General features: G+C 37.2%; 2 protein-coding genes across 8 annotated transcripts in view; one reads left to right on the top strand and one right to left on the bottom strand.

Annotated features, from left to right (window-relative positions):
* Positions 1–25,918, top strand: part of LOC106181383 (secretin receptor-like) — a 57,335-nt gene that overhangs the window by 15,957 nt on the left and 15,460 nt on the right. For 5 of the 7 annotated variants that reach the window (XM_087012420.1, XM_087012415.1, XM_087012418.1 and 2 more), the window contains exons 2-3: positions 15,453–16,805; positions 25,140–25,239. In XM_087012420.1, coding sequence (XP_086868546.1) covers positions 16,686–16,805; positions 25,140–25,239 — 220 coding nt within the window. In that variant the 5' untranslated portion in view covers positions 15,453–16,685. Of the gene's footprint in view, positions 1–737; positions 866–15,452; positions 16,806–23,919; positions 24,063–25,139; positions 25,240–25,918 lie in introns of those variants that run through there. The other 2 variants (XM_087012419.1, XM_087012421.1) reach the window with 2 other exon arrangements.
* LOC106156133 (uncharacterized) lies at positions 11,875–14,172 on the bottom strand. Its single transcript, XM_013531241.3, has one exon. It carries the CDS (start codon positions 13,552–13,554, stop codon positions 12,442–12,444), a length of 1,113 nt encoding a protein of 370 aa, XP_013386695.2. The 5' UTR covers positions 13,555–14,172; the 3' UTR covers positions 11,875–12,441.

Here is a 25,918-nt window from a genome sequence, read left to right as displayed (position 1 = left end):
AACGATATGGGTATATGAACTAAAATTCGTTGTAGATTCACTTTCAGTTTCACTTTTCGCCTAGGGTGTATCAAGTTTATTAAGAAAAGTTGGTGAAAGTCACCCGTAAACCTCCGAAACGCAGGGTAGCTGCTAAAAACGTAGTAGTGACATAGATACTGTATGGCGCAATTATCAAATAAAGACAACGGATATGTGAATCCAATTTGGGTCGAGGAGTGCTGTACTGCAATATCAAGTTATAAATTAATCCCGAGTTTTTTTTTTTTTTATCACCAATCATATCATCATTGTCAGATTAAATCAGACTGACTGTTATTAAGGATTGATGTATATTTCCTTTTTTTTTCAATGTCATGGAGAATTTGAATTAATTATTATTATATTTTTTAATTCATCGGAACAAATGACAGGATACCATTAACTAGATTATAATGTAGTCATTAACTCTTCTAAACCACATGTTATTGAATGTCACAACTTATTATATATGAAAACGTAAGATAGGAGGGAGTGTTTGGATTTTTTTTATTCTGTTCTCTACTTGATAAGTGTGGGTTAATAATTATTAAGCTCCAATCTCAGTCGTATCAGAAGTAGATATATGTATCTGTTTTTGATGTGTCATATACAGTGAGTGGGTTCAATCTTTTTTTTTTTAATGTTCGTGGCAGAGAGAGAGAGAGAGAAGACAGTAAGTGCACTGGAAAATGTTCGCGGACGGAGCTGAGTGTACATTGCGAAGTTCTTTCAGCGCAGACGTGCGTTAAAGGATGATAAAAAAACCAACAATGTGTTAACAACGACAGCTTTCGTTGAAAAAGAGAAAACAATTTAAAGTTATCTCCGTCTGTGCTAGGAGTCGGTAAGTGCTTTATTGTATCATGCCTTTGTTTGCACTGTTATACATGTAAAATATTCATATATTGCGTTTCAAGATTAGTTGGATGCAATGTCAAAGCAAACCGCGCCTCTTCCCCAATTCGCCTGTGGGACGTAGATGCCATTTGAACACGAAATTCTGCTTTAAGTCTTTCCAATTTCTAGGAACAAAAGAAATAACCACTTCAATTACTGGCAACTTTTCCTGCCTAGAAACCTGCGGTTTTTAAAAGGGTACAAAATATTAGGACGCGAGGGAAGCGATTATGATGGCATTTTGTAGTACTGCACATGGGGAACATGATTTTGTGGGCTTAATGGATATTTTCTGCTTCTTCACTGGGCGGGAGGCTAAATTATTCATGAAAGTGAACACATTGCAGTAGTTCTAAAAGATACATGTACGTAACAGTGAAAGAGTTTTAGACAAAAAATTGCTTTTTTCAACATTTACTTATTCACTAATACGATTCATTTACTGAAAGTAAGCCAACTTTGCGCCATAATGTAAAACGTGACAAGAAGGGAGAAAGTTCAAATCAAAAGAACGACAAGTTTGACATTTGATCTGAACAAATTAAGCGAATCGTGTTGAACTTCGCCTCAAGTCATTTAATTAGCGCCATGTTAAAACTGATGTGATGGGAACCTAGACTGTAAAACGATATTTTGCGACAGTTTCCGTTCACGTGCCATTTATCCAGCTTTGCTAGGAATACATCTTATTCATACGGATTTCAACAAAGATGTTCATATCATAATCAAGCTGGAGGCCACTCAGCATGCATTGCCATGCAATTATATCACGTCGTGTGTAATGACTAAAGCGTGCAGCGCCTCAACTGATGTTAATTAGTGTGTTTTGACGTGGTGGACGCATTAGCGTGTACATTTAATAAGAAATTAACGTCATAGCAAAGGGTCAGATACGTTATAATTATAACGCTGGACCTGACTTCATGCTCCATCGTTTTCCGGACTGTCCAGTGCTATTATTAACATGGTCATGCTATTATCAATACTGAGGTGTGGGAAGACACGGGTCAGTTGAAATGGGCCAATTAAAAATCGTTATTTCATTCAGTGCCGACTGTTTTAAAACGTGACTTGCAGGTATCCGGTGTTTGGGTCACTTCATCTTGGGCCACAGAAATCGTTATTGTGTAATTGCGTAAGATTTAAAACAACACGCATGACCTGGTGGTTCACACCTTTCTTGATAAATTTTATAGATGCTTCTTTCATTCAATACTACCACACTCAAAAAGGGATGATTCTACACCGAGGGTCAGCCGCTAGAGGGCACAGAAACGGTTTTAGGTCTCGCGAGATCTCGCTATCTCGCTTTCGTTTTATTTCGACAGTTTCATAACACGTGTCACTGACCTTAAACGCATTGAATCGTAAGGTGCAAAGCAAACATTGATTAATTTCGTTTGACAATCTGTAGCATTGAATTGGCTTAGGTCATCGTTAAATGTGTTTACTTGTTAACACGTAAAATGGTTCACCATTTATAATTTAAAACGCATCAGTTTTGATTCAGTGGCGGAATAAGCCTAAGGTGACGCAAGAGGCAAAATGCGTCAATTTACTTTTAATAATTTATGTTTCTTTTTTGATTGCCCGCTGGCAAAGTAACTAACTTGACTTAGGATGGCATTGGTCATTTTCACCTTACTAGCAATTAGCTTTTTATTGATGCTTAAACACGCTGGGAACATTAAATACTTACTGGCTATCAATGGCAGTGTCCACGGTGGAATTGCATTGATTTTGTTGGTTTTGTACGAACAATGTGGTTTCAGCGAGCAGTCAGGTGGTTACGTTTTTGTCTGGAACAACATCTATTATCTTCTGTTGTTTTATGTGAAAATTATTTGGTTACTTGAATCTGAGATTAATCAGACAGTTTAGAAACCTGTGTGTGTGGATTTACCAAATAGAAAATAGAAGATATATGTTACATTATGTATATTTACAAGGAGAGAAATCAACAGAGCAGCATAAACGCAACTGTGTAAATGACAAATGGAGACTTAGCTTAATACTGTATTCGTCCATTTTATGACGGCTCGAAATCGAACTCGTGAACTAGGACTGCGTTACGCTTGTTGCTGAAGGATTTTTTATTGTACAGTCCTCCAAAAAAAATCTCTGAATATAATTCATAGGCGGACAATAGCGGAAACAATGGTTATTTAAACACATTATTTTCCTTGTTCGTATAATACCTGCACAATCCATAAAATCAGTTAAGCTTGGGTAGATTAATCATGTCTCAATTATACATTGCACAACGACAGATTATTTTTTGATGGAAAAATCGTTTAAAAGCATCCCAAAAACAAAGTTTGTTGACAAAGGGTCTTGATAGCGTCTGGGACGCGTTCATCCGTGTCGCAGGAAATTTTAACGTCTCATTTTTCTCTACCCCAATGTTGAGGATGCTACGACAGCAGTTTCAGGAAGAATGGATGGTACAAAATAGTCTTGCAATCAATTAAAGTTACTAATAGTCCAAAAGCGTTTCCCATTCGGGTGATTTCCCCTTAAAACAAATTCGATAAAATATATAAGCCAAAGTACATTCGTATATTTTTCAAAAACCAGCTGGGAAATCGCTATTTACACTGAATTTTTATAAGATTCTGATAAAATATTTTCTTTTCATTGATTTTTTTTTGCTAATGCACCGTTAGGTCGAAGTGTTGAATCGGGAAAAGGGGCCGCAGCAGCGTTCCATTTAGCCATAAAGGTTATTACTCCCTGTAGCACTTATGTAAGTTTTATTTGATTATATTCTATGCAAAGAAAGACAGGTATATTAATAGACACACATAGAAAGAGAAAGATAAAGAGACAAACACTGCAAATAGCAATAACTGCAAATAGCTTTTGAAGTTAAACAGTTCTTCCAACAACATTTTTGTTATGAGGAGTGAAATATTACAGAAGTGGTTAATCTGTATTATTGAAACTTTGGGTGCATAACACAGCTAATGAAACAACTTTTGCTTTTCGGTGTTTCTTCTTTCATTAGTATTCTATCGATTCATTATAACAATAAGAATTTAAAAGAATTAACTGGACTTCTGATTAAACGAAAAGAACAAAATATGCCAGATTTTCGATTTAACGCACCTATGACGTTGTGTTTTCGGCCAACTGACGTTGTTGGCTGGAGGCCAATCTATTGTAACGTTTTATTAAGCGTCTTAGCTTGATACAATCAATTCTATACAAAGGTTGTTTTTCTTGATTCATTGTGTGTCTTCTACTCTTAGCAAATGTTTTTGTTTATCTAGCAAATAAATTATTAAGCTTAATGTTTTGAATGAATGTCCTCACGTGGTCGATGCAAATACAACAGGTACAGTGTAGTATTTAAATTGTGGTTCATGGTTTACAATGTTATTAGGCTCGAATTGATTCCCCATTTGAATTTATCATGATTTCCCGTCTGTTGATGCGGTGGTGCTTGTTTGTGGGGGAGTAAGCTGACGTCAAGAGGTCAAAGGTTCGGGAAAGATGTACACATGTTGAATATTTGACCTATTTTTCATTGATTATCTTTTGAGGTGAAATGTATGAACGTGGAAGTACATGTGTCCTGAACGTAAGAGGGCGCGCGCGAATCGTGTGCTAATAATGTTAAAACAATATTACTACTACTATTACTACTACTTTTTCTTTGCATGTTATATGTTTTTTGTTTTCTTTTGATTTTTTTATGGCTGAATTTTTAAGCAAGTCTTTAAAAACCGTTTTTATCTTATTAAATGGCATCATTGCTATAGAATCAACGGTGGATCTTGAGGGAACATTGTGGACAACGTTTCTTTAGATACCCTCTTCCTCCGAAAAAATATTGATAAAATGATATAGCAAATAAAGCGTGATATAATCCTGCAGTTTTCCTTTCCCTGCACCAAACAATCATTATAGTAAAACTGTCCCCGAGTACTATTTATTATTTATTCGTTTATTTATTCATTTTTAAATATTGCATCAGAGGTAAAGGTTTATCTGAATTGTTACGTAACAAAATCAGACAGGCTAGACAGACAGATAGACAGGTAGACAGATAGACAGATAGGTAAGAAGGTAGGTAAGTAAGTAGAAATCGATCGATCGATAAGATATATGCACATGCATGTGCACGCTCTATTTTCACACGCGCACGCCCCCAAACATTAACACTTGCAGGTGTTCTTGATAAAAGATATTTACATTATCCACTGTCATTTGGATAGATACAGTATACATATCATTGGCGTGTTTCAAACATCTCTTTCAAGATAACAGACGTCTTATGAAAATATTATTACTGCATGTGTTTAAAGTACACAGTATACGTTTTTGCGGGTTAAGTCTATTTTGTAATACTAGCAGCTTACCTCAGTCAAGGTGAGATTAAATCGGTTGTTTTGAGTAAGTACACACAAAAGCTCTTTGATGTAGCGTCTTATTTTATTAACTCTGGCTCGATTTACCGGGGGATTTCTAAAAGCTGCTCTTCCTGTTCACTTCATTATTAATTGTTCAAAGGTCTCGTTCGTTTGTCAGTTAGCGAGAGATTTGGTTGGAGTTCTGCGGGCATCGTTTTACAACTGCAATTTTTGAGAGCTGTTATCGTGTTGAAGAATGAAATTTTGTTTGACATTTAAGTCAGCCAAACGTTTGAATCGATGCCACGGTATCATAGTTTCCATTACAGAACCATACATGACTTTGTAAAATGTTTCTTGATTTTGAAGGATATAACAAATTGGCTGTCAACTCGTTTGGATTTGAAAAAATTCTACACAAGGTTTTTGCGTAATGGGGATAATCCGAGAGCGCCCATAGTCTCGCGACTTACAGTAAAATCAAGCGAGATTTCGCGGGATTTGGATGAGAATGGGAGTTAGAAATAATGGCAGACAAACGTGTGTAGTACGCCAACGAATGAAATAAGACATAATTTACCAACGAATATATTTTAATTGTTTACTTTTATATTCTGTCTAATTCATGTATTGAAGAACAATACTGGTTTATGGTGTTCTGACTGTTACTTTTTCATTGCTCTAAAAGAAAAATAAAAAAAAAACAGACGCAGAGTTTCACTTTTATAGCTAAAAAGTTAGCCCCATATATATTACAACATATATTACGTCATATAGTGACAAAGGCCTCGTGCAAGGACATCTTGAATGATTCCTGTTTACCAATGAATATTGTTGTGTCTAGTGACAATACTGATGCAAGATTGTAGTCGGCATTTTGCCAACGCTTTGTCACCCACTCAAAACCACCCAAGTTCTGTTGCAAAGCAGGTGCGTTCTGAACGTTTCTCGCGTGTAAACGGTACGACCACGTCGTCTTTAGAATTTCCAAGCCATCAGCAGCGTTTTCATAAGAAATCCGACAGCGTTTACTTAGTGCCTGCCAACCGAAGACTATCAAGGCAACCGCGTCTAATTGAAATTTCTGGTATCTCGCTTGTGCCGGGAGTCACTCATCGATGGTTGTCTGTTAGGGCAGCTAAGGTTCAAGGTAGTAGATATTGCCCTGGGAGGGATTTTTTCTTTAGTTACTAATAGCTACCTACAAGGATTTACGTTACAGCGAATTTAATAAACTCTTCTAATATATATATATATATATATATATATATATATATATATATATATATATATATATATATATATATATATATATATATATATATATGAAAAATGAACTGGACTTTTTCAAAGTTACAATGTAGCCCTTCCGGTTTTGTGTTTTTCAAAACGTTTAAAAGCGTTTAAAAACGAACACGGACAACATAGTCGACGCTAGGCCTCTCTCTCTGTCTCTCTCTCCAAATATAAATATATAGTTATATTCATTCATTTATATATCTGTCAGTCTTGCTGTTACAGCATCAGCATTCGGTAGGTATTTGCTGTTTGGTAAATGTGTTTGTTAATGAAGGCATGATTTGTTACCTCCGCCAAGGAGGTTATGTTATCACCCCTGTCTGTCTGTCTGTCTGTTTGTCATCGGCATAACTCAAAAAGTTATGGACCGATTTAGATGAAATTTATAGGGTAGGCATTAATTTATAGGTATTAATGATCAATAAATAATCAATAATAATCAAAAATCGCTGCCTTGTTACATATAATACAGAAAAACAAATACGTTGATTGAATTCACAATATGGTAAATTCTCCAACATTAAGAGAAAAGGTATCATCTTCAGAAAATTTGACCTTTACAGAATTTAACATCCATGGTATTGTACACCTGCAGTTAAGACTTATTTTCTTTGCTTTCAATCGCTTCAGCGACCAGTGTATCCAAGCAAATATCTTTTATTGGATTCGCTCAAATTAGGCGTGTAGGCAGACGGTCTTATCTGCTTCTAATTCATATCTTATAACAACCTACGGTAGCCGAGGTATATTTCTGAATTTTTCCTTGGCTTCGTCACATAGTTATTTAGTTATCGTCTAAAGTATCCCATATTGCTTTGGACTTATGGGCAATTAGTCTTATCTTCAATGTCAAGTGCCGGCCACTTGTCTTGTATACAAACTATGCTGACCTTTTAGTCGGATCTGTCTTCTACATCGACGGCCTGGGCTCTGAAACGTGTTTTTGTACACAAGACGGAAAGGTCTGGCAACGCTTTTAAATATTTACTTTGATAGTATATCTGCGAAGAGTAGCCTCCGTTTAATTATGTGGCCGTTGAGGCGTCCATTTGTTTGTTTTAAAAAGTGGTATGTTAAAATTGTTACACACACACACACACACTCACACTCACACACACGCCGTCTATCAATGCCTTCTCACGCAGACTGAAACGATTTAGGTTTTCCTTATGTCTGCAAAGATGGTTACAATGGATCGGTTAAATTCATCATTTGCCATTTGTCTTAATCTTCTTAAAGTCCTCTGGAGAATTTATCGTTTTTTTCCCTTAAGTCGACCTATCAAATATTCCATTTTTAGGATCATTATGTGATTCTCCAAGGGAACCCTTTCTATCCAAAGACAAGTACTGGTATTGTTTTGGTCCCAGGGGTGTGTAAAGCACTCATGTGACCCTCTCTCTCTCTCTCTCTCTCTCTCTCTCTCTCACACACACACACACACACACACACACACACACACACAGAGCTTTGGAGGCACCTCCTCTCTTAGGCTTCATGTATCAGAGCAAGCACGGCAAGACAATTCCCCCCATTTTTCATTTCTGTGCCCTACGTACGTATTAATGAAAAGTTGTCTTCTTTCACTGTTTGTATTTGCCGACCAAAGCTGGACAAGCACTTTTCATCCTGCCTCTCCCCCTCTCCAACACACAGAGCAAAACCCTGTGGTGCAAATCTTTCTCTCAGAAAAAAGAAGAGTGACATTGATAAACTGAATTATCTCTTATTCTCCAAATCCCTTAGAACATGAAGGCATAAGACACTCAGTCATTCTATCGTAGTGCTGAAGATGGAAAAGCAACGCATTGTGAAAATGACATTGGTCCCTCTGCATATTCTGTGAGGTAGAGATTACATACATAATGGACAACCTTTCTATATATTTAGGGTGAGATCACCCCCCCCCCCCCTGCTGAAAAAATCACTTGCGCAGATGTATGTAGTGTATATATTTTGTAGCACTGAATTCACGGAGCATGGCATGTACTTTTTTTAGTCTTGGTCTGCTTTTTAACTTGGAAATGGACGATGTGACACTGTCTGCTATTTCGTTTTGAACGGGGCGTCTTTCCCTCTTCCCTGTCCTATACCCAACCCATCGGGCTCATCTTATGTTTTAATGTTAGTAATATAACATGAAATAAATAGGCCTATGAGCACCGTTTTTGAGTAACAATATGGTCTGGCACCTTGACGAGCTCATGCAGTTAATAAATAATTCTTAATTTCCTTTGGTTTCTTCCTTTTTGTTACTTCCGCTTCGTGTTAATCTTTTATAACATTCTAATGCGTTCGTTGCGTTTTGCCATATAATGCATGGGATCTCTTATGAGAGAAAATTTAACTGGATAATTAACGCACTATAGGGAATTAATGAGTTTTAACCTGATTAGTTTTTTCCCTCCGTTCCTTCTTGCACAGGGGAATACATTTGTCTTCTCTTTTTCACCGCTCTTTTATGAACAGATATAAGGTAAATTTTCCTCTCATTTACTATATTCCTTCCAGTTAATTATTTTGTAAAATGTGATACTTTGTTTTTCGTCATTTATGGCCTTTATTAGTTTGCTAAGGGACATTAAGGCGTACGTATCGGGACTCCCCGTCTGTCTGTTGTAGCCGATTAAGTCGACTGAACAAAGGCGGAGGGATACATAGCAGATCTTCGGTTACCTCAGTGTAGATAGATGACAGGTTTTGTGTTTATTAATAACTTGGTTTTTCTGTTTTGTTCGTAATAATTACTTCCTCTGGGCTTCCCTATTTTGTTCACCTTTGAGAACTGAAGCGGAAAAAAGGTTTCTGCCTTGTATATAACTCCACTCACTTATGTGATAATGAACATTTAGACGTAATGTGTAAAAAAATAACCGTTAGTTTGTATCACGGATATATCGAGGAGAATCATTAATGAGAAATATGATCCTCTTTAAAAGTACGTAATGATTGCAAAGAGCCATGTTAACATTGGGACATTGTTCAGCGTGAAAGAGCCATATTTACCCCCCCCCCCCCCCCTCTCCCCTCTGGAGTCTCCAATGGTTCTCGCCTGTTTTCAGTTTCAAAGAACAAATATTGGTCATCGGAACAGTGCTGGGGGTACATTTGCCCTTTCAGTGAAAAAGGGCAACGGGTCGTCTCTGATGAAAAAGAAAGCGGTTTTTCAATACTGCATCATCTCTTTATTAAGCCTCCTCCCGTCTGATGGAAACGGTTTTCCCCTGATCAATGCACAACGATCGTTGTCCTTATTAAGACATTTTTAAGAGGTTGTATCTCTCTACGGTAATTTCTTACACCTTTCGGATTTATAACTTACAAATTCTAAAATCATGTTTTTACCGGAGGTTAGCGTATTTTAGTAATTCACAAAAAGGTATTTGCGTCTTGAACTTAACTCGCATTTCAGAGAGCTGGAAACATAAACAGAATTTATCAAAAAAAAAAAAAAAAAAAAAAAAAATCACCATCATCATCCTTCGCTCTTGGGCGGAATGAGAACAGCAGCAGCATATTTAGACCAGGGTTGTTTCTCTCTCCTTTCTGAAAGGATCTCATTAGTTTGAAAACCAGTATCATTCATGATGTTGCCGGCTTAAGTTACATTCGGCCTGCTTCTGTGAGCCTTTTCCCCGAAATGACAGTTTAGAGACTGGCTGGTCTAAGGCCCCATTCAGAATAAATGATCCGAGTACTAACTGATCCGCCGACTACAAATGGCAGACCACAGTTGAAAAGCGATGCCGCCGATTCCTGGTGGTCTCCCCGCCTCCACACGCGTCGGTCATATTTAGTCGCTGGGTCAGTTAGTACTCGGATCATCCATTCTGAATGGCCCCTGTTAAGGTGCGTGGGCAGTGCCCAGCAACTGCAGTCTTCTTTTGCTGGTGACAGATGATAACGACGCTGGGGATGCATACATGCACAACTTTGTGTTCGGAACTTGATCTTTTATAATCTTTATTGGGATAAAGCAACCCCGAGGGTAGAAATTATAATATATATACATATATTATATTACATTCAATTCACAATTCAAAAAAGCCTGGTCATCTTTTCTGCCGATATCAAACTGTTGGATATCTTTCGGATATGCTGATAGCAATACTTATTCAAATTCATTGGAATTTTACGGTAGTACTATTTTGTAGGATAATAAGTCATATATCAGTGACTGCCTTCAAATAATTATAATTGAGATGTAATATTTTAATAAATCCCAAGTTCTGGAAAGTATGGTCGAACATCGAACAGGTGAACGGTTTACAGCTTCCTGCATGTCATCTAGTGCAAACATAAAAAGATATAAGAGTTTAAAAAATCAGTACCATATGTTTCTGTGCGAGTAAAGTCAAAAGTCATGCTCAAGGTCACGAAAAGCACCCAACTTGGTTTTTCACAAACTTTATTCCATATCATACATAGCTTAAGACGTTAATGCAAAACCATAATAATTTTTTTAAAAAAGGTAGAAGTGGTTAAACCTACGTTTTTTTAAATTATTTTTTAAAATTATTTTTTACCTTGAGACTCTACTAAAATAAAACATGTATAAATGTTTCTAAAATTTAAGCTAAAATCGGATTCTTACTGCGGGATATCGATCATTAAGCAATTTATGTACTGGTATATCCTTATGTGAGTGTGACGAAGCGGAGGGTCTGAGTAACAGACAGTTCATCCTCCATTTAATTATACAGGTTAGGGTTAACCTGACATGAGTGGGTCAAAATCTAGGACGAGGATTATCTGTGCTAATTTTCTATCATGGGGGACTCCGTCACGTCACATTGGAGACTCACCGAGAGAAGCCGCCAAGTACAGAAAAAAATTAACACGTACTTTGATTCTACGTCAGACTTTAGACGATAACCATTTAGACTTGCCTTTACATTGTATATCGGGTAATTGTAGTGAAATGAAATGCGAGCTGGTTGATAAAATGACAGGGAAAAGTAGGGAAGCAGCAAATGGCCAAAGTAATTTATTTACTTAATTTACTGCAAGTAATTGCTTAAGTGCCTTTATTTGCAATCATTGGGCTCAGCATCTCTTTGCATTAAATGGCCAGAATAAGCATGAAAGTGTTAACCAGAAGATGAAATACAAGACAGAATATTAATAAAATTTCATGGAGGGCAAGGCAAAATAGGTTTATAAATAAATAAATGAAAAGAAAAAAGAACAAAAAAATCTAACAAATGAAACTGTCCAAAAGAGCAAGGACTTGCAAATTATAATACAACAGTTATTGCAAATTGACACAATGCTGTTTTTCACATTACAAGTAACGAGCAAACCACTTCAAAACTTTTATTGCAAGTATAAATAATATACAAGCATAGGACCTGTGGGAATACACCATATTAAGTTTGTTTTCTCTTATGTTTGAAGACACACACTTACATAAAAGAGCACATGATTTTATGTATTAATAAACATTATAAATCAGCATCTGCAAAAATATTTCTAAATATTGCAACAGGATATATATCTCAGACCTCACTTCTGGGGCAATCTTATCATCACACTCCTCTTTGATTTTAGCTTCAGCAGTATAGACACCCCTTTGTTTCTTTGTCCCAAGAGATGAATCTTCAGTTTGAAATTCCTTTTTAAGAGACTGAAGAGAAACTTTAGCTTCAGGTGACATTACCTCATCTCCTTTTTTGACAGACTGCAGTGAAGGAGAAGTGTGAATCCTATCTTCATGTTGTATACAGCTATTTTTTACACGAAAACTCTTTTCACAATTCTGGCACTTAAATGGTTTTTCTCCAGTGTGAGTCCTTTCATGCTGTATACAGGTATTAGTACCTTTACTATTAAAAGGCCTTTCACGATACTGATATTTGAATCTTTTTTCTCAACTGTGGAGCCTTTCATGTTTTATACACGCAATCTTCTGATTAAAACTCTTTCCACAATAATTGCATCTGAATGGTTTTTCTCCAGTGTGGATCCTTTCATGTTGTATACAGTGAATTTTCTGATTAAAACTCTTTTCGCAAAAATTGCAACTGAATGGTTTTTCTCCAGTGTGGATCCTTTCGTGTTGTATACACTGGCCCTTCTGATTAAAACTCTGTTCACAGTACTGGCATTTAAATTGTCTTTCTCCAGTGTGAATTCTTTCATGCAGTGCACATTTACCGCGCACACTAAAACTCTTTCCACAATACTGACATTTGAATGGTTTTTCTCCAGTGTGTATCCTTTCATGCAGTGTATATTTACTTTTCACACCAAAACTCTTGTCACAATAATGGCATTTGAATGGTTTTTCTAGAGCATGAACCCATTCATGCTCTCTACATGCACTGCTATCACCAAAACTCTTATCACAATACTGGCATTTGAATGGTTTTTCTCCAGTGTGAATTCTTTCGTGTCGTACATGGCTACTTTTTAAATTGAAACTCATTTCACAATACTGGCATTTGAATGGTTTTTCTCCAGTGTGAATCCTTTCGTGTTGTACATGGCTACTTTTTAAATTGAAACTCATTTCACAATACTGGCACCTGAATGGTTTTTCTCCAGTGTGAATCATTTCATGCCGTGTACATCTACTTTTGGTACTAAAACTCTTTCCGCAATACTGGCATTTGAATGGTTTTTCCCTGACATGAACCCATTCATGTACTCTACATAAAACTTTGTCACTAAAGCTCTTATCGCAATACTGGCATTTGAATGGTTTTTCTCCAGTGTGAATCCTTTCATGCTTTATACAGGAACTTTTGTTATTAAAACTCTTTATGCAATACCTGCATTTGAATGGTTTTTCTCCAGTGTGGATTTTCTCATGTTTTGTACAGTTACCTTTGGAACTAAAGCGGATTTCACAATACTGGCATTTGAATGGTTTTTCTCCAGTGTGTGTCCTTTCATGCCTTAAATAGCTACGTTTCTGCTTAAAACTCATATCACAATAATGGCACTGGAATGTTTTTTCTCCATTGTGTTTTTTCTCCATTGTTTTATACACTTATCTTCATAAATAAACTCATTTTACAAAACTGGCATCTGGATGGTGTTTTTCCAGTGTGGTAACTTCTATGTCACACACAGCTACTTTTCTTTTTCTACTTTCACAATACAAGTACAGGTATTTGATGGGGTTTGCTCCACTGTGAGTTATTTCACTTTGTATGCAAATGTTTAATTTAAGCACTCCTCAAACATTAAGAATGCACTAGGAAGACAACTTTTTTACAACATTCGGACATCTATGGCTCCTCACCAATGTTTAATCCCTAAATGTATTAAGCATCTGGTTATTTAAGTACTAGTACGTCTATTATCGCCAAAACTGCATTTGTAATTAATGGATGTTCTGTACCGACTTCACTGGTTGTTTGAGTTAGTCCTCGGTGTCCGTGCTTCGGATCTTGGAGACAATATATTCCTCGGTTTATTGTGTCATCTACCTGGAGGCGAAGTGTAGTTATTGTACATGTGAATGTTGCAGCATCACCAGCGACATATTTCTTGCTTACAAAAAACAAAGTTGCATGATTGTATCCGGTCACTTTCAGCTTGTTTCCATAAACAAAAACCGACATAGCGCCATGCACGTAAAAAGGGTACTATACTATCATCCGATATTATTTGTGTAACAATCTTCAGGACAGGCCACATTCCAATTCATCAATGTGAGATTGGCAAGCACATGAATTCATATTTTATTATTCATAAAATTAAAAGATTCAAATTAAACATTCCATATACAAATTCATATTTTCTGATGAAAGTCCATCGGTGTAGTCTCTGGAAAATTATTAAAAGTTTAAACTTTTCACTTTCCAAACAAAATGAAAAAGCAGACACAAAGCATTCGGTTAAACTGTGACCTTCCTCAGTGTGTGTTATTATGAGATTGAGCACTACAGACCAATATATCAGATAAAGTCCATAGTATTAATAACATGCTTATTTTATTGAATAGCGGTATAGTTGGGCTGATGAAATATCTAACAACTTAAATAAATTACAAATAATATTGTTTTGAAATTTTATTGGTGTCAAACACTAAAAATATCAGTATTTGCATTTTTTATATATTTTTATTTCTTGATGAGAAAATTAATGAAATAAAATTAGACTATATTGTGTGTTATTGTGACACTTCACTTTATGCGGCGATCCAAGTTTCGGATCTATACATGTATAATTCTACTTCGGGCCACTCAAATAATGCGGCGCGATTGCATGGCTTTGAGTAAGCAAAGGGGGGGGGGGGGGGGGGGGATCGCCATCGCAAATAGCGAAGGATCACAATGTTTGCGTTTGGTCGCAATTTTCGAGTTATCGAGCCCAGAGATCCCACCTCCAAAAAGCAGAATGAGTCGAGAATGGAGACAAAATTGCCGCGCTAGAGAGCTTTCTATAAATGAATCATCCTGATTTCCGGGCCTTCAAATCGATTCCATTCCCCACAAAAATCTATCGATCCAATCTCTATTACAATTTGCAAATTGGCAGGTGTCCTCACCTTATGTCTCTTGAAGCAATTTCATGACATTAATACTACATCACAAATTAAAAACAATGAAGATTATTTTTAAATTGTCAATGGCCAATAACATGTTTACACTTATTTTCAAAACCTGGACATTTCGAAACATGCAAAACAACCTCCTGGAAATCAATAGGAGTCGCCTCGTCTTCATCATCTTTGCAAAAATTAAACTCCTTTAAAAAAGCAGATTTGAGCAAGCATAATTTTCCTTGGACAACTAAGACATTTATATCTACAGTACACTTACACACAATTTATGCAAAAGTAATAAATAAATGTCCATCTGCCACAGATATCAATGAGTACTATATTTTGCATGACCAGTATTAACTTTTTCATTTAATCCATTCCAGATAAGTAACAGATGTGTGGTTCCCACGGACTTTACACTGTTGGACTATAGCCTCAGAACGGCAAGGTCAGGAATAACCAGCTCGAACTTGAGCCAGAGAGAAAAATAGTAACGCTATAAGAGGTACGACGGTGAAAACTTATACACGCATATTCGGATTATAAGTGAGACAGCTAAAACACATCGCCCTACAGGGAGAGACACAGACCAGAACGCGTGCGCGCACATGCAAACACGCATACTCACGCGCGCACATTCGGCCTGGCCTGCAAATGGGGATGGCCGCTTAGAACAAAAACAATAATCAAAAATTTTGAAAGGTAGATTCACTGCACCGATTCCTGCTTATCAAGGCAATTGTTCTTGCTGATTCTTTGCCCTAGCACGCGCAATAAAAAGCGTTGCTGTGCACCCGAACACACAGTGGGTTGATAACGAGATCGAGTTTCGCCGCGGAGAAGTGGAGAGAATTGAACACGCACACTGACCGCAAGTGAAGTGTGTGAGTCCGAGGTGAGAAGACAGTAAAACCCACATACAAACCGCAAACGACAGCATTTGCGGGGAAAAGTTATTTCCATAAAAAGGACAAACGCAGTGTGGTTTTTAGGCGGTTGTGGTGAACCCAGTATAAAATAACCCGATAAGTGATGTAATACAATAGGTAGTCACTGACATAGGATTGGATTTAGACGATACATAGATGCACGACGGACGATATATGGTCACTGATCAACGACACAAGGTTCAAAACTGGTGAAGGAATATCGTCATAGAACGGCAGGAAACCCACGACACGCAAATTAACTTACATAAAAGTGAACATTGCATGTTAAATATACAGCACAGAAGCAAACTAGAAACACTTATTTCAGTGTGGATCGTATTGAAGCTCTCTGATTACACCTTAAACGCAACACAGCATTCAGACGAAGAAACAGCTAGTGTACGATATGAAATCATTGAGTGTGAAGCAATCAAATGGAAATTGCTCATGATGCAGTTTTTATGTCCCGGCACTTAAAACGGAGTCTGAAAACGGCATAGAAGACTTACGTTTGCGAATTGAGTAAAGGATTATTCTACGGGCAAATGAACTTTATAATAGCGTTGTCAGGAGAGAAACGCAATAGGAAGTAGACTTTTAGCTTGATGGATGGATAACGATAATTCTGGAGATGAATCTGGCGTAACACTGTGACTTTTATAACCCGGGCAACGTACTTCAGTGGGCATGGAGGCAATCAAGTTTTCGTTAGCACGGCAAATGTTAGCGGTTGGGTGTTTCTCTCTGCTTATCGGACGGACGAGTGCGACCCCGACGACACCGGAGTTACCGGATTATGTACATGGGGTAGGTGTCCTTTTATTAACATTATTGTAGTTGGCCTCTCTGTGATATCTGATAAGATGACCCTAGTAGATATCAATGTATATACAAAATCGAGATCTGCTATTTATATGTGTGTCTGTTTGTCTTTCCGTCTGTTTGTTTGTTCGTCTGTCTGTCTGTCTGTCATTTGCTTGAACATTGGTTGAGTAATTGACATGGTTAGGGCTGTCTTCCCTTCCGCAAAGTTGTAGTCACGAAGACGTAATTTAATACGCGATATTTGTCAAAAAGTTGCAAATAGATTCATGGATTTGAAAGAAGAAGAGCACAATAGTAATAAAGAAAGGCACAATAACGAAATAGAATAGATAGGTCTCAAAAGACCACAATTCTAGGGAAAATGCTTCATTTTGTTTATCGCTGAGAACGAGCACAAAATTCCGTGCTTATCAAAGAAGGACTGCACATGTTGGTATTTTACAGTGTAGCAGCAAATTTACGACATTGAGCACTAAACCCCGGAAATGTAACAGCAATCGCGGTAATCACGTGTATTCGCATCAAAGTTTGACATGTACGATAATGTTGCACCTGGTTCACGTTTCTGGAACGAATGCAAAGAATTTATCACTGGCGGATGCAGAGGTTAAAGGGATAACAACTTGGTTTTGGCCCAGAAAAACATGTTTTTTTTTTCTGGGGTAAACGACGTATTTTTCCATAATTACCAATGGTTAAAGAATCAATTTAGACATTCAAAGTTAGTCCATATTTTTTTCTAGAAACTTTTTTTTTTGTAATAATCTCTTAAGAAATTATAACGGAGGCATCTATGCCATCTTTGACGTTCCGTACATGTACTATCTGATGGCAAACACAGATTCCAGAATTATTGTAATAACCGTTGTTTGACAGGTACGGTGGAATTTATTATACTTCTATGAGTTGTTTACAGTGAATAGATTGTGAATTGTGAATCTCACACGAACAGTTGTTATCCCTTTAATTAAGAGGAGGAGGAGAGGTACGGAGATTACGTCTTTCACGTGTTTGGACATACATATATGATAATCTTAAGCAATTATCGGTGAAGATTTTTGTAATGAAGCTGTAACTGGATCATGAGGGGATTTGCGGGAATTACCGGCACGCTTCTGTTCATGTGATTATTTTAATTAGCGTTTCATTGGGAGATGTTGTGAACAGTCGGAAGTCAAATTTCTTTCTCTTTCTCTCTCTCTCTTGTTAAATATGATTCTCCTTATTGAATCATGTATTTGTTATTTTTCTTTCAGTCATCATCTCATGTTCATTCATTTATTCATTCATTCATATGTGCACTTTTGTATCTTTAAGCTGTGGTTTTGGTAGATTTGCCAATTTGATTGTTCCATCGTCCAAAAACAAGTTCGGATCCATTAGAACATGAACTTAACGTCAATTTGACTGTTAGGGTTCTCCGTTTTCTGCTTTCAATTGCGTCCTCAATTCACTAAACTAGGGTTATATGATATTGCTTACAATAACAACGGCAAATTTGTCACATGGGATAGGACGCATCCTTGTATCGCTTTACACTAAGTATTCCATTACCGCTAGGCTGACTTCATGTATCGCTTTAATATACAGGGGCGGATCAAGGATTATTTGAAGGGGGTCCGTTTTAGGAATGATAGGCTTCGGATGCGATGCCGACACTGCCCCCCCCCCCACCCCCCCGGCGTGCGGCTCGGGCCCCCAAAAAATTTGTATTTTAGAGGGCGAACGGTGAAGCTTGTAAATAACGCCTATAGCGTGTCCACTGTACCATTTAAATCGGTCAAGATACACATACTATTTTGTTTGGGTAGCTTCGACGCAAAGTGCATTTCAGTGACGATATCATACCCAAAAGCAAATTATTTGTGACCCATCCATGAATGTCATTGAGAGACCATTAAAGGATTACGCGGTCTTCCTCTCATGTAAGTCCGCCATATTTAGGTCTCGGCCTCGCTAGACCTCGGCTCTTCTCGATGTGAATGCTCTCTGTTTGGTAGCAAGCTAAAAGGGGAAGATGTTATTAGATAAGTCTATCGTTTATAGATATGACTGTGTTACGCAAATTCTCGAATTAATAAACCGATTTTAGGACTTTTATTTCTCTTAAACCGCCTTGATTAACCTTATGGAGACTACGAAAGTGTTTCAGACGGTAATAAGGAAAGCTGGAGAAGTAGATTAGAATGTTGCAAATATTCAAATATGAGCTGCAACTCACAGTTTTCTTTAAAGGGTAGCTTTGATTATTTTTTCCAGGGGCTTGAAGTACGGTTTAATGAAAATGCAAACATAAAGTTCCAATTGACTTTTAAAACGGTAATAGGGTTTTAGTTTATAAGAAAGGCATATCAGTTTTCCGACTCGACTCAATTACATAAAAACTCGGCATGAAACTCGCTGTGGAATAAGTCAGTTTTTTCTTTTTCTTCTTTCTGAATTGTTTGAGTAAACGAGTACACGGTTTTTATGCTTTGGTGGCATTTTACACTTGTATCGGCACTGAAATAGAAATCCTTTATTTTGTAATTACTCGTTACCATGTGCAACCAAACCTAATCTTGTTTTTCAGATCTACCCTACTAACTGGGTTAATGATTGAGGCTCAAACTCTTGCCTTCAATATAATCACCATTCCTGCCTCGTGAAGTCACCGGGCAACCAGCTTTTTTATTTGAAATTCAAAATGGCCGCCAATGACCATAAATATATATTCATTTATGGTAGCTGTAACTCAAGGCTGACGGCTTGAAAAGTGGTTTATGTGAAAAGAACCGATGTAAAACAGGATTGTAAACTTACAAGTTCAAATCATTCGAAAAAGGCAGTACCTTTAGCGAAGCCAATTCTTATCGTAAGAGCAAATTAACATGCCTACATGATTATGAGATCAAATGTTAACACAGCTAACACTATCTTTGACATTTACAAAATCGTTTCATAGTGTGGTGTGAAACCGCAGCTGCATTTGAAGGGGAAAGTTATGATTTGAATGCTGCAATATCTCAAAATCTAACGTGATGCTTCTGGTAGTATATTACTGCGCCATGCAGAATGGTTGCCCTTACCTTGCTTGTTCCAAACGTAAAACATTTTGGATTTGATATGGTTGCTGTAGAGCTACATAGAAAAAATGTTGGCCCTAAATTCAATAATAATAATAATAATAATAACAATAATAATAATAATAACACCATTAATATTATTTATTTTCGATGTAAATTCTGTAACAAAAAAAAAAAAAAAGGGTGGAACGTAATCGGTTTGATTAGGGCAGAAGAGGAATTCTCCATCATTTTTTTCTTGAACGTTATACCTATAATTTTGCCTTAGTAATAGGGGCCTATATCTAATCCACATTGTGCTGGAATGTAGCCGTTTTAATGATTTGAGAAGAATTTTCTCCCTATCACACCTCGCAGCCGCGTACTAGGATTTTTACTGATAATTGGTACCTAAATGACTTGTGTAAGAAGAAGGTACCACGGATACCACGGAGTCGGTACAGTTAGACGAGCTTTGGTACTAAAGAAACGGAAAAGTATATTTTCTTTTAAAGCGCGCAATTCTTAATAGATCAGTCGGTTTTACAATTTATATCCAGTATTTTGGATCTACTCGGCCTTGTAGCGATGTCAACGCCATGGGGAGCGTTTAATTCCCTAAGCGGCGTGTACGCCGCTGGAGATTGTCAGGTACATTTACCAATTAGCACTATCACGATCGGGTCATTCCACCCTGCTTCCTGCCTGCATTGCTCTATATGCTGACTGGGCTTCAGGTTTGGCTTTAGTGTGGCCCCTTCGTTTGCAATGGCCCCATGGGTTTCTTCACCGGAGGCGTGTTTGGGGCACTCTACCGTCAGTTCCATCTGGGCAGCAAAGCTTCTTGGACTTGGTAGGATAGTTAAAGCTCCAATGACGATAAAATGAGGTTGATGGCACGAATGAAAATAACGTTATTTTCTTTTATCCATTTTTTCATATATTATTATTATTATTCATTATGAAATATATTGACCTACAGTAGAAATCCTTGTTAAAACGCGTGTGTACTGGTTTTTGAGGACGGGGGTAGTTGGACAAACTTTCTTGCCAAAACCCCAGACCACGCACCCCCCCCCCCCCCCGACACACACACACCACCACCACCACGGTCGCAACTTAAACCCTTCAACTCCGTTTGATCTATGAAGCCCTCTTTGTTATCATATCGCCATAGCTTACAAACAGACGTTGCAGAAGATGCCGTACATGCACATGCAAGTATTCTGGCAGTCAATGACACAAGGCAGGCTTAAGGATCAAAGGCGCCTTGCCTTCACCGCACTGACACAGCCAGGGTAAAACATATAATAAATTCAGCGGTTGCTATAAATACTTCCCAAACTAGACCAACTCCAAGCTGAAAATACACCAACACAAGTCTCAATTTAAACAAAGGTGTTTTTTTTTCGTGACATTGAAAAACTGGTTCAAAGTTCATTAACACGTTTTCTGGTAAAAATGGGTTTGGGAAAAAGTCTGGACTTTCTTCGAGAAGCGAATGGTCGTGCTTTACATAGAAGTAAATAATTTACAATACATTCTAAGACTAACTGTTGCCAAAATACTTAGTGTTTTACTGTAAAGATGTGGTCTGAATATGGAGGTTTCAGTTTAAAGTTTATAACTTAATACTCATCGTACTTTTAAAAAAAACTCATCGTTTCTTATAAAAAAGGACTACCATCTTTTCAGATATTTCATGCCTTCCAAGGGCTATGGTTTCAGTCATAAACCATATTTTTCCACCAGTTCCAGTTATAATCTGTGATTATGTTCAGCCCAAACTGGTCAATAAGAAAAATGCAAGGACAGCCTTCCTTCAAGAGAATACTAATGAATTCAAATATGAAAATAAATCGGTAGAGTTTTGCTAAGCCTTGAACGCGCATTCAAACGACATATGAAGTGAAAGATGTGTGGTCATTAAATTGTACAATAAAACAGGAATAATATAACCTTTTTTTTGGGGGGGGGGGGCGGGCAATAATTTGGCCAAATGAATCAGTTTTGTAAGTAGACAATTCACTGCAATTGTTTTTAGTCGATACCTTAGACTCCTCATTTTATTTGTAACAGAAACTGACATCCGCAGTTAAAGGTACCGCATTGCATATTTAGGAATCTTTCAAATCCAAAAATGAAGATGATTCAGAATGCCAAGAAAAAAATTATATATTGGATACAAAGGAACATAAGTCAATTATATTTTTCTGAGTTTCGAGACAAGATGTGCGTGCTTAAAGTTACCTAAAGAAGCACAATAAAAATGATTAGCCTGCTTTTTAGGGCAAAATGATTGGTTAAACTATTGACAGTTTATACTTTTCGTGTGTCTGTGGCTAGAGGTTTTTAAACAGCGACCAATTTGCTTCAGATTATCGGAACACTTGAAATGAATGCAGTCTAAACTGAATGGGTTTATTTCTATGGCCAGAAAACTTAAACACATCTTGAAACAGAAGAAGCATTCAAACTTTTCCACTCCGGTTACACGGAGCAGGTCCTTGCCTTGCAGGGGGTGAGGAATTGCAACACTCATTCCCATATTTAAACAGCCAGAAGTAAACTGTTGTATATCAACATGGCTTGGTGTTTGTGCTGTTAAGTAGTCCCGGACTGCTCAGTCGCACTTCTGGTCGTCTATAACGTCCAGGGTAAAGCAAACTTAACCAAGGTTAAAACGCACTCTCACTGCCGTGGCGCAAACTTTGTGTATTGTGTGCATACTTTCAAGCGGTGTTCGGAGAGAGTTGAAGCACTTGCCGTGGAGAGTTTGGAATGTTTGACTCTTTTTTATGCCTTGAACTCTGTGTACCCCAAAAGCGATGTGCGAATTGTGTAATTTTCAAATCAAAGTTTTCTTGCGTGTCTGTTTTGGTCTTTGTTTTTAAACCATTGTTTGTAGCTTTCTCAGAAATAGGGAACACCATCTCTGACACACGTGCTTAGATTTTACGACCATCTTATTTATAAAATAATTTTACGTATCTTTTGGCAAAAAAATTAAAAATTAGATGCAACTGGACCGAATATGTTTACCAGAGAAATTGAAAGTGAAACGGGAACTATACATGTATGTACAAAATGTATAAATTTGCGGTATTATGGAGAGTGTACAGTCCTGCTCACGTCAAGGGTTACAAATTTCTGTACAGTTTTCTGTTGTCCTGGTCCTACATTTTGTAGCATGTTATACCGTTACAGGAGTTCATTTCTTTTTGCAAAACTCAATGCGCCGTTTTAGTTACTCTTTTAAGTAACCAGGGGCGGATTGAGGCTGTCTTCTGGGTCTTCTGGAAGACATCAGATTTTCAAGTTTACATTGACGGGTATCTAATTTTTTCTGTCAGAAGACGGTCAAAAATAGAGGATGGATCAACAAAGAAAATTTGGAAGACGGTTAGAAAATAGCTCTGGATCCGCCCCTGGTAACGACCAGGTTATTAAGTTGTCAATCTCTCATACTCAAACGATATAGAAAACTCCAGCAGAGCATTTCAAGCCAAAATCCTTCTTCAAACCCGTGGCAGCGTTTCTCACGCTTAAACCTTCCCAATTGTTTACACGGTAGCCTCCACTTAAGAAAGTCGTTAAGAGCTATCGATGCCAACTATTAATAAACCCAGTAAACACGTCTAAATGGTAACATCTATAATTTGACAATAGACATCGGCCCGGGAAAACAAAGCGGCCACAACTCAACCGTTAACCGCCAAACACGGTAAACTGTAATAAAACCAATAGTTTAGTATACACTAGCATTGTGTTCCATACAAGAGCAATGCGGCCATTCGGTTTGACCCGAAGCTGTCTTATTGTTGGTGGTGAATGGAAAAAATGCTTGCACAGTTTGCTAAGCCTATCAACAATTCTGATGATTTTTAATTTGAAATCATTGCTTAAACGCTGGAATCGAACAAAACGCTCAAAAACTGTTAGGAGATTTAAGCCGTAAGCAAACACTATTTGTAGCCTGCAGATTCGTATTGACCTTCACACCTACGGGAAAAAATAAGCCCAGATCGATTTTTGCGTGCTACGGCTAAAGCGTCATCTCATTTCATAAGCAGTACGCTTTTTATTCGAGAAGACTTAATTTGCTGTTACATCGAAAAGGCCGACACCGGAGTGTTCGTGTCTTTGGCGTCTGAAGATGCTTAGCTACTCAATGGATTACCGCCTTATTGCTCCGGTAGGGTGTACAGAATGTTTATTTGAACCTGTAGCGAAAACCTTTTAAAAAGCGTCAAGTATTTTCTTTTTTTATATATATAACTGTAGAATGTACTTTGGAAAGGATGAAGTATATACAGTTACCGTGCATGTTTTTTTTTTTTTAAATTTTATTGCGAAACCAGAGGAATAAGATGCGGGAGTTATTTTCGAATTTTTTAGACCAGTTATTCTACAGTTTTGGTATTAATCATGATATAAAGCGGTGACACTCCAAACCGCGAACTCTTTTTTCTCGGTTATATTATAGGAACGTGTAACTTGAATAAGCGATTCTTAAAGCGATTCTAATTGAATAGGATAAATCTGATTCTTTTTGTGTGTCGACTGGCTGATGATTATTTTTAGTAAATTTGACATTTACGTGGTAAAATAACCTGTCTGGGTGTAAATCTATTACTGAATGAATTTACGACAAATTTAAAATCAAGTCAGGATGTAGTGCATGTATGTGAATACCATTAATACCATTGCTCTTTATGTAGTAAAATTGACTTTAAGTCTTCATTTATGGAATAGATAAGTCATATTATACACATGCCATACGAGATAAGTTTATATAATACTTGTCCATCCATTTCCTATTTTCTACGAAGTCATTTTGTTATTTCGTCACTCGTTATATCTGTTTATTGCGTCAAACGCTTACTGCTATAGCAATGTTCAGATAAAAGCCTTTTTTGGAGTTATGTAAAACAGAACATCATTTCCATGTTTCCGATGATAATCAAACGAGATGCTGAAATATTACTCTGGGAACATTACGCTCTATCTTTAGATTTTTATTAGAAATCACAAATGTTGGCTCTGAGATAAGATAAGTAATTTTATTGTAGGTATGAAAGTTTTATAAAATCTCAATTAATGGCGGGTTTCACACTGGACCACATCTGGAACAGATTGCTAAACTTGACCAACAATCATCCATGTGCATTACATCATCCGTTACTTTATTCTGATAAATATGACGTCATTGAACTTATGACACGTCATCAGCCAATAGATTACGTCACTAACGTATTTCATTCTTTTGCAGAACGTGGTGTTTTTACAAAAAGAGGAACAGCTGGAGCTGTTGATATCCAAGGAGTTCGAGTGTTGGAAGCGGATGCTCTCGGATCCTGTCAATATTACGGGTAAGTTCCTGGATCCCCTTAATGCTTGCAAATTGTACCTTTAATCTTCCCTGCAGTAAGGGCTCGTTTCCATTATGTTGGGTAGAATACAGAAAAACTGGTGATTACACGATTATGCGATTAAACGTCGGAAACAAGAGGAGGCATGTAAATCTGTTAATCTATGTGCATTCAGCAAGAGTCCCCGTGGAGTTGGATCGATCTATGTAGATCGATAACTTCAATTGGAATCGCCCTCAAACTGCTATTTCTACTACTACATGTACTACTCCTACTGACGGCGTGAGGACTAGCATTTTATATGAAAAGTGAGTGATGTAGATAAATATGAAAATCGACCTTAAGGAGTGTTACCGACATAGGCTGCAGTTATTATAAGACAGGTAAAGGTGTTTCAGGATTAAGTTGAAAGAAGACCAATGCACAATAGATTCAGATGTCTGACAGTCGATATGATCGCTCTGCACTGCATTAAATATAAATCATTATGTATTTTTTATGGTAAGAGTTGGATTATTCTGAATCCTGGTGTATCTCCAGTGAGAAAAGGTTAACACGAACATAATGATTTTAGTAAGATCAATAATGAGCATTTGTGTGCTAATTGTTCTTTATACTTTTAAATAGCTCTATAATTGATATCAGTAGGGACGCGGCGCGTTAAGACTACGCTACTGTT

This window comes from Lingula anatina, chromosome 5 (genome assembly GCF_051362555.1).
Source record: "Lingula anatina isolate TDL-2025a chromosome 5, LinAna3.0, whole genome shotgun sequence".
NCBI lineage: Eukaryota > Metazoa > Brachiopoda > Lingulata > Lingulida > Lingulidae > Lingula > Lingula anatina.
The sequence above is the reverse complement of the archived record's forward strand: the minus strand, read 5'-3'. Positions and strand labels throughout refer to the sequence as shown.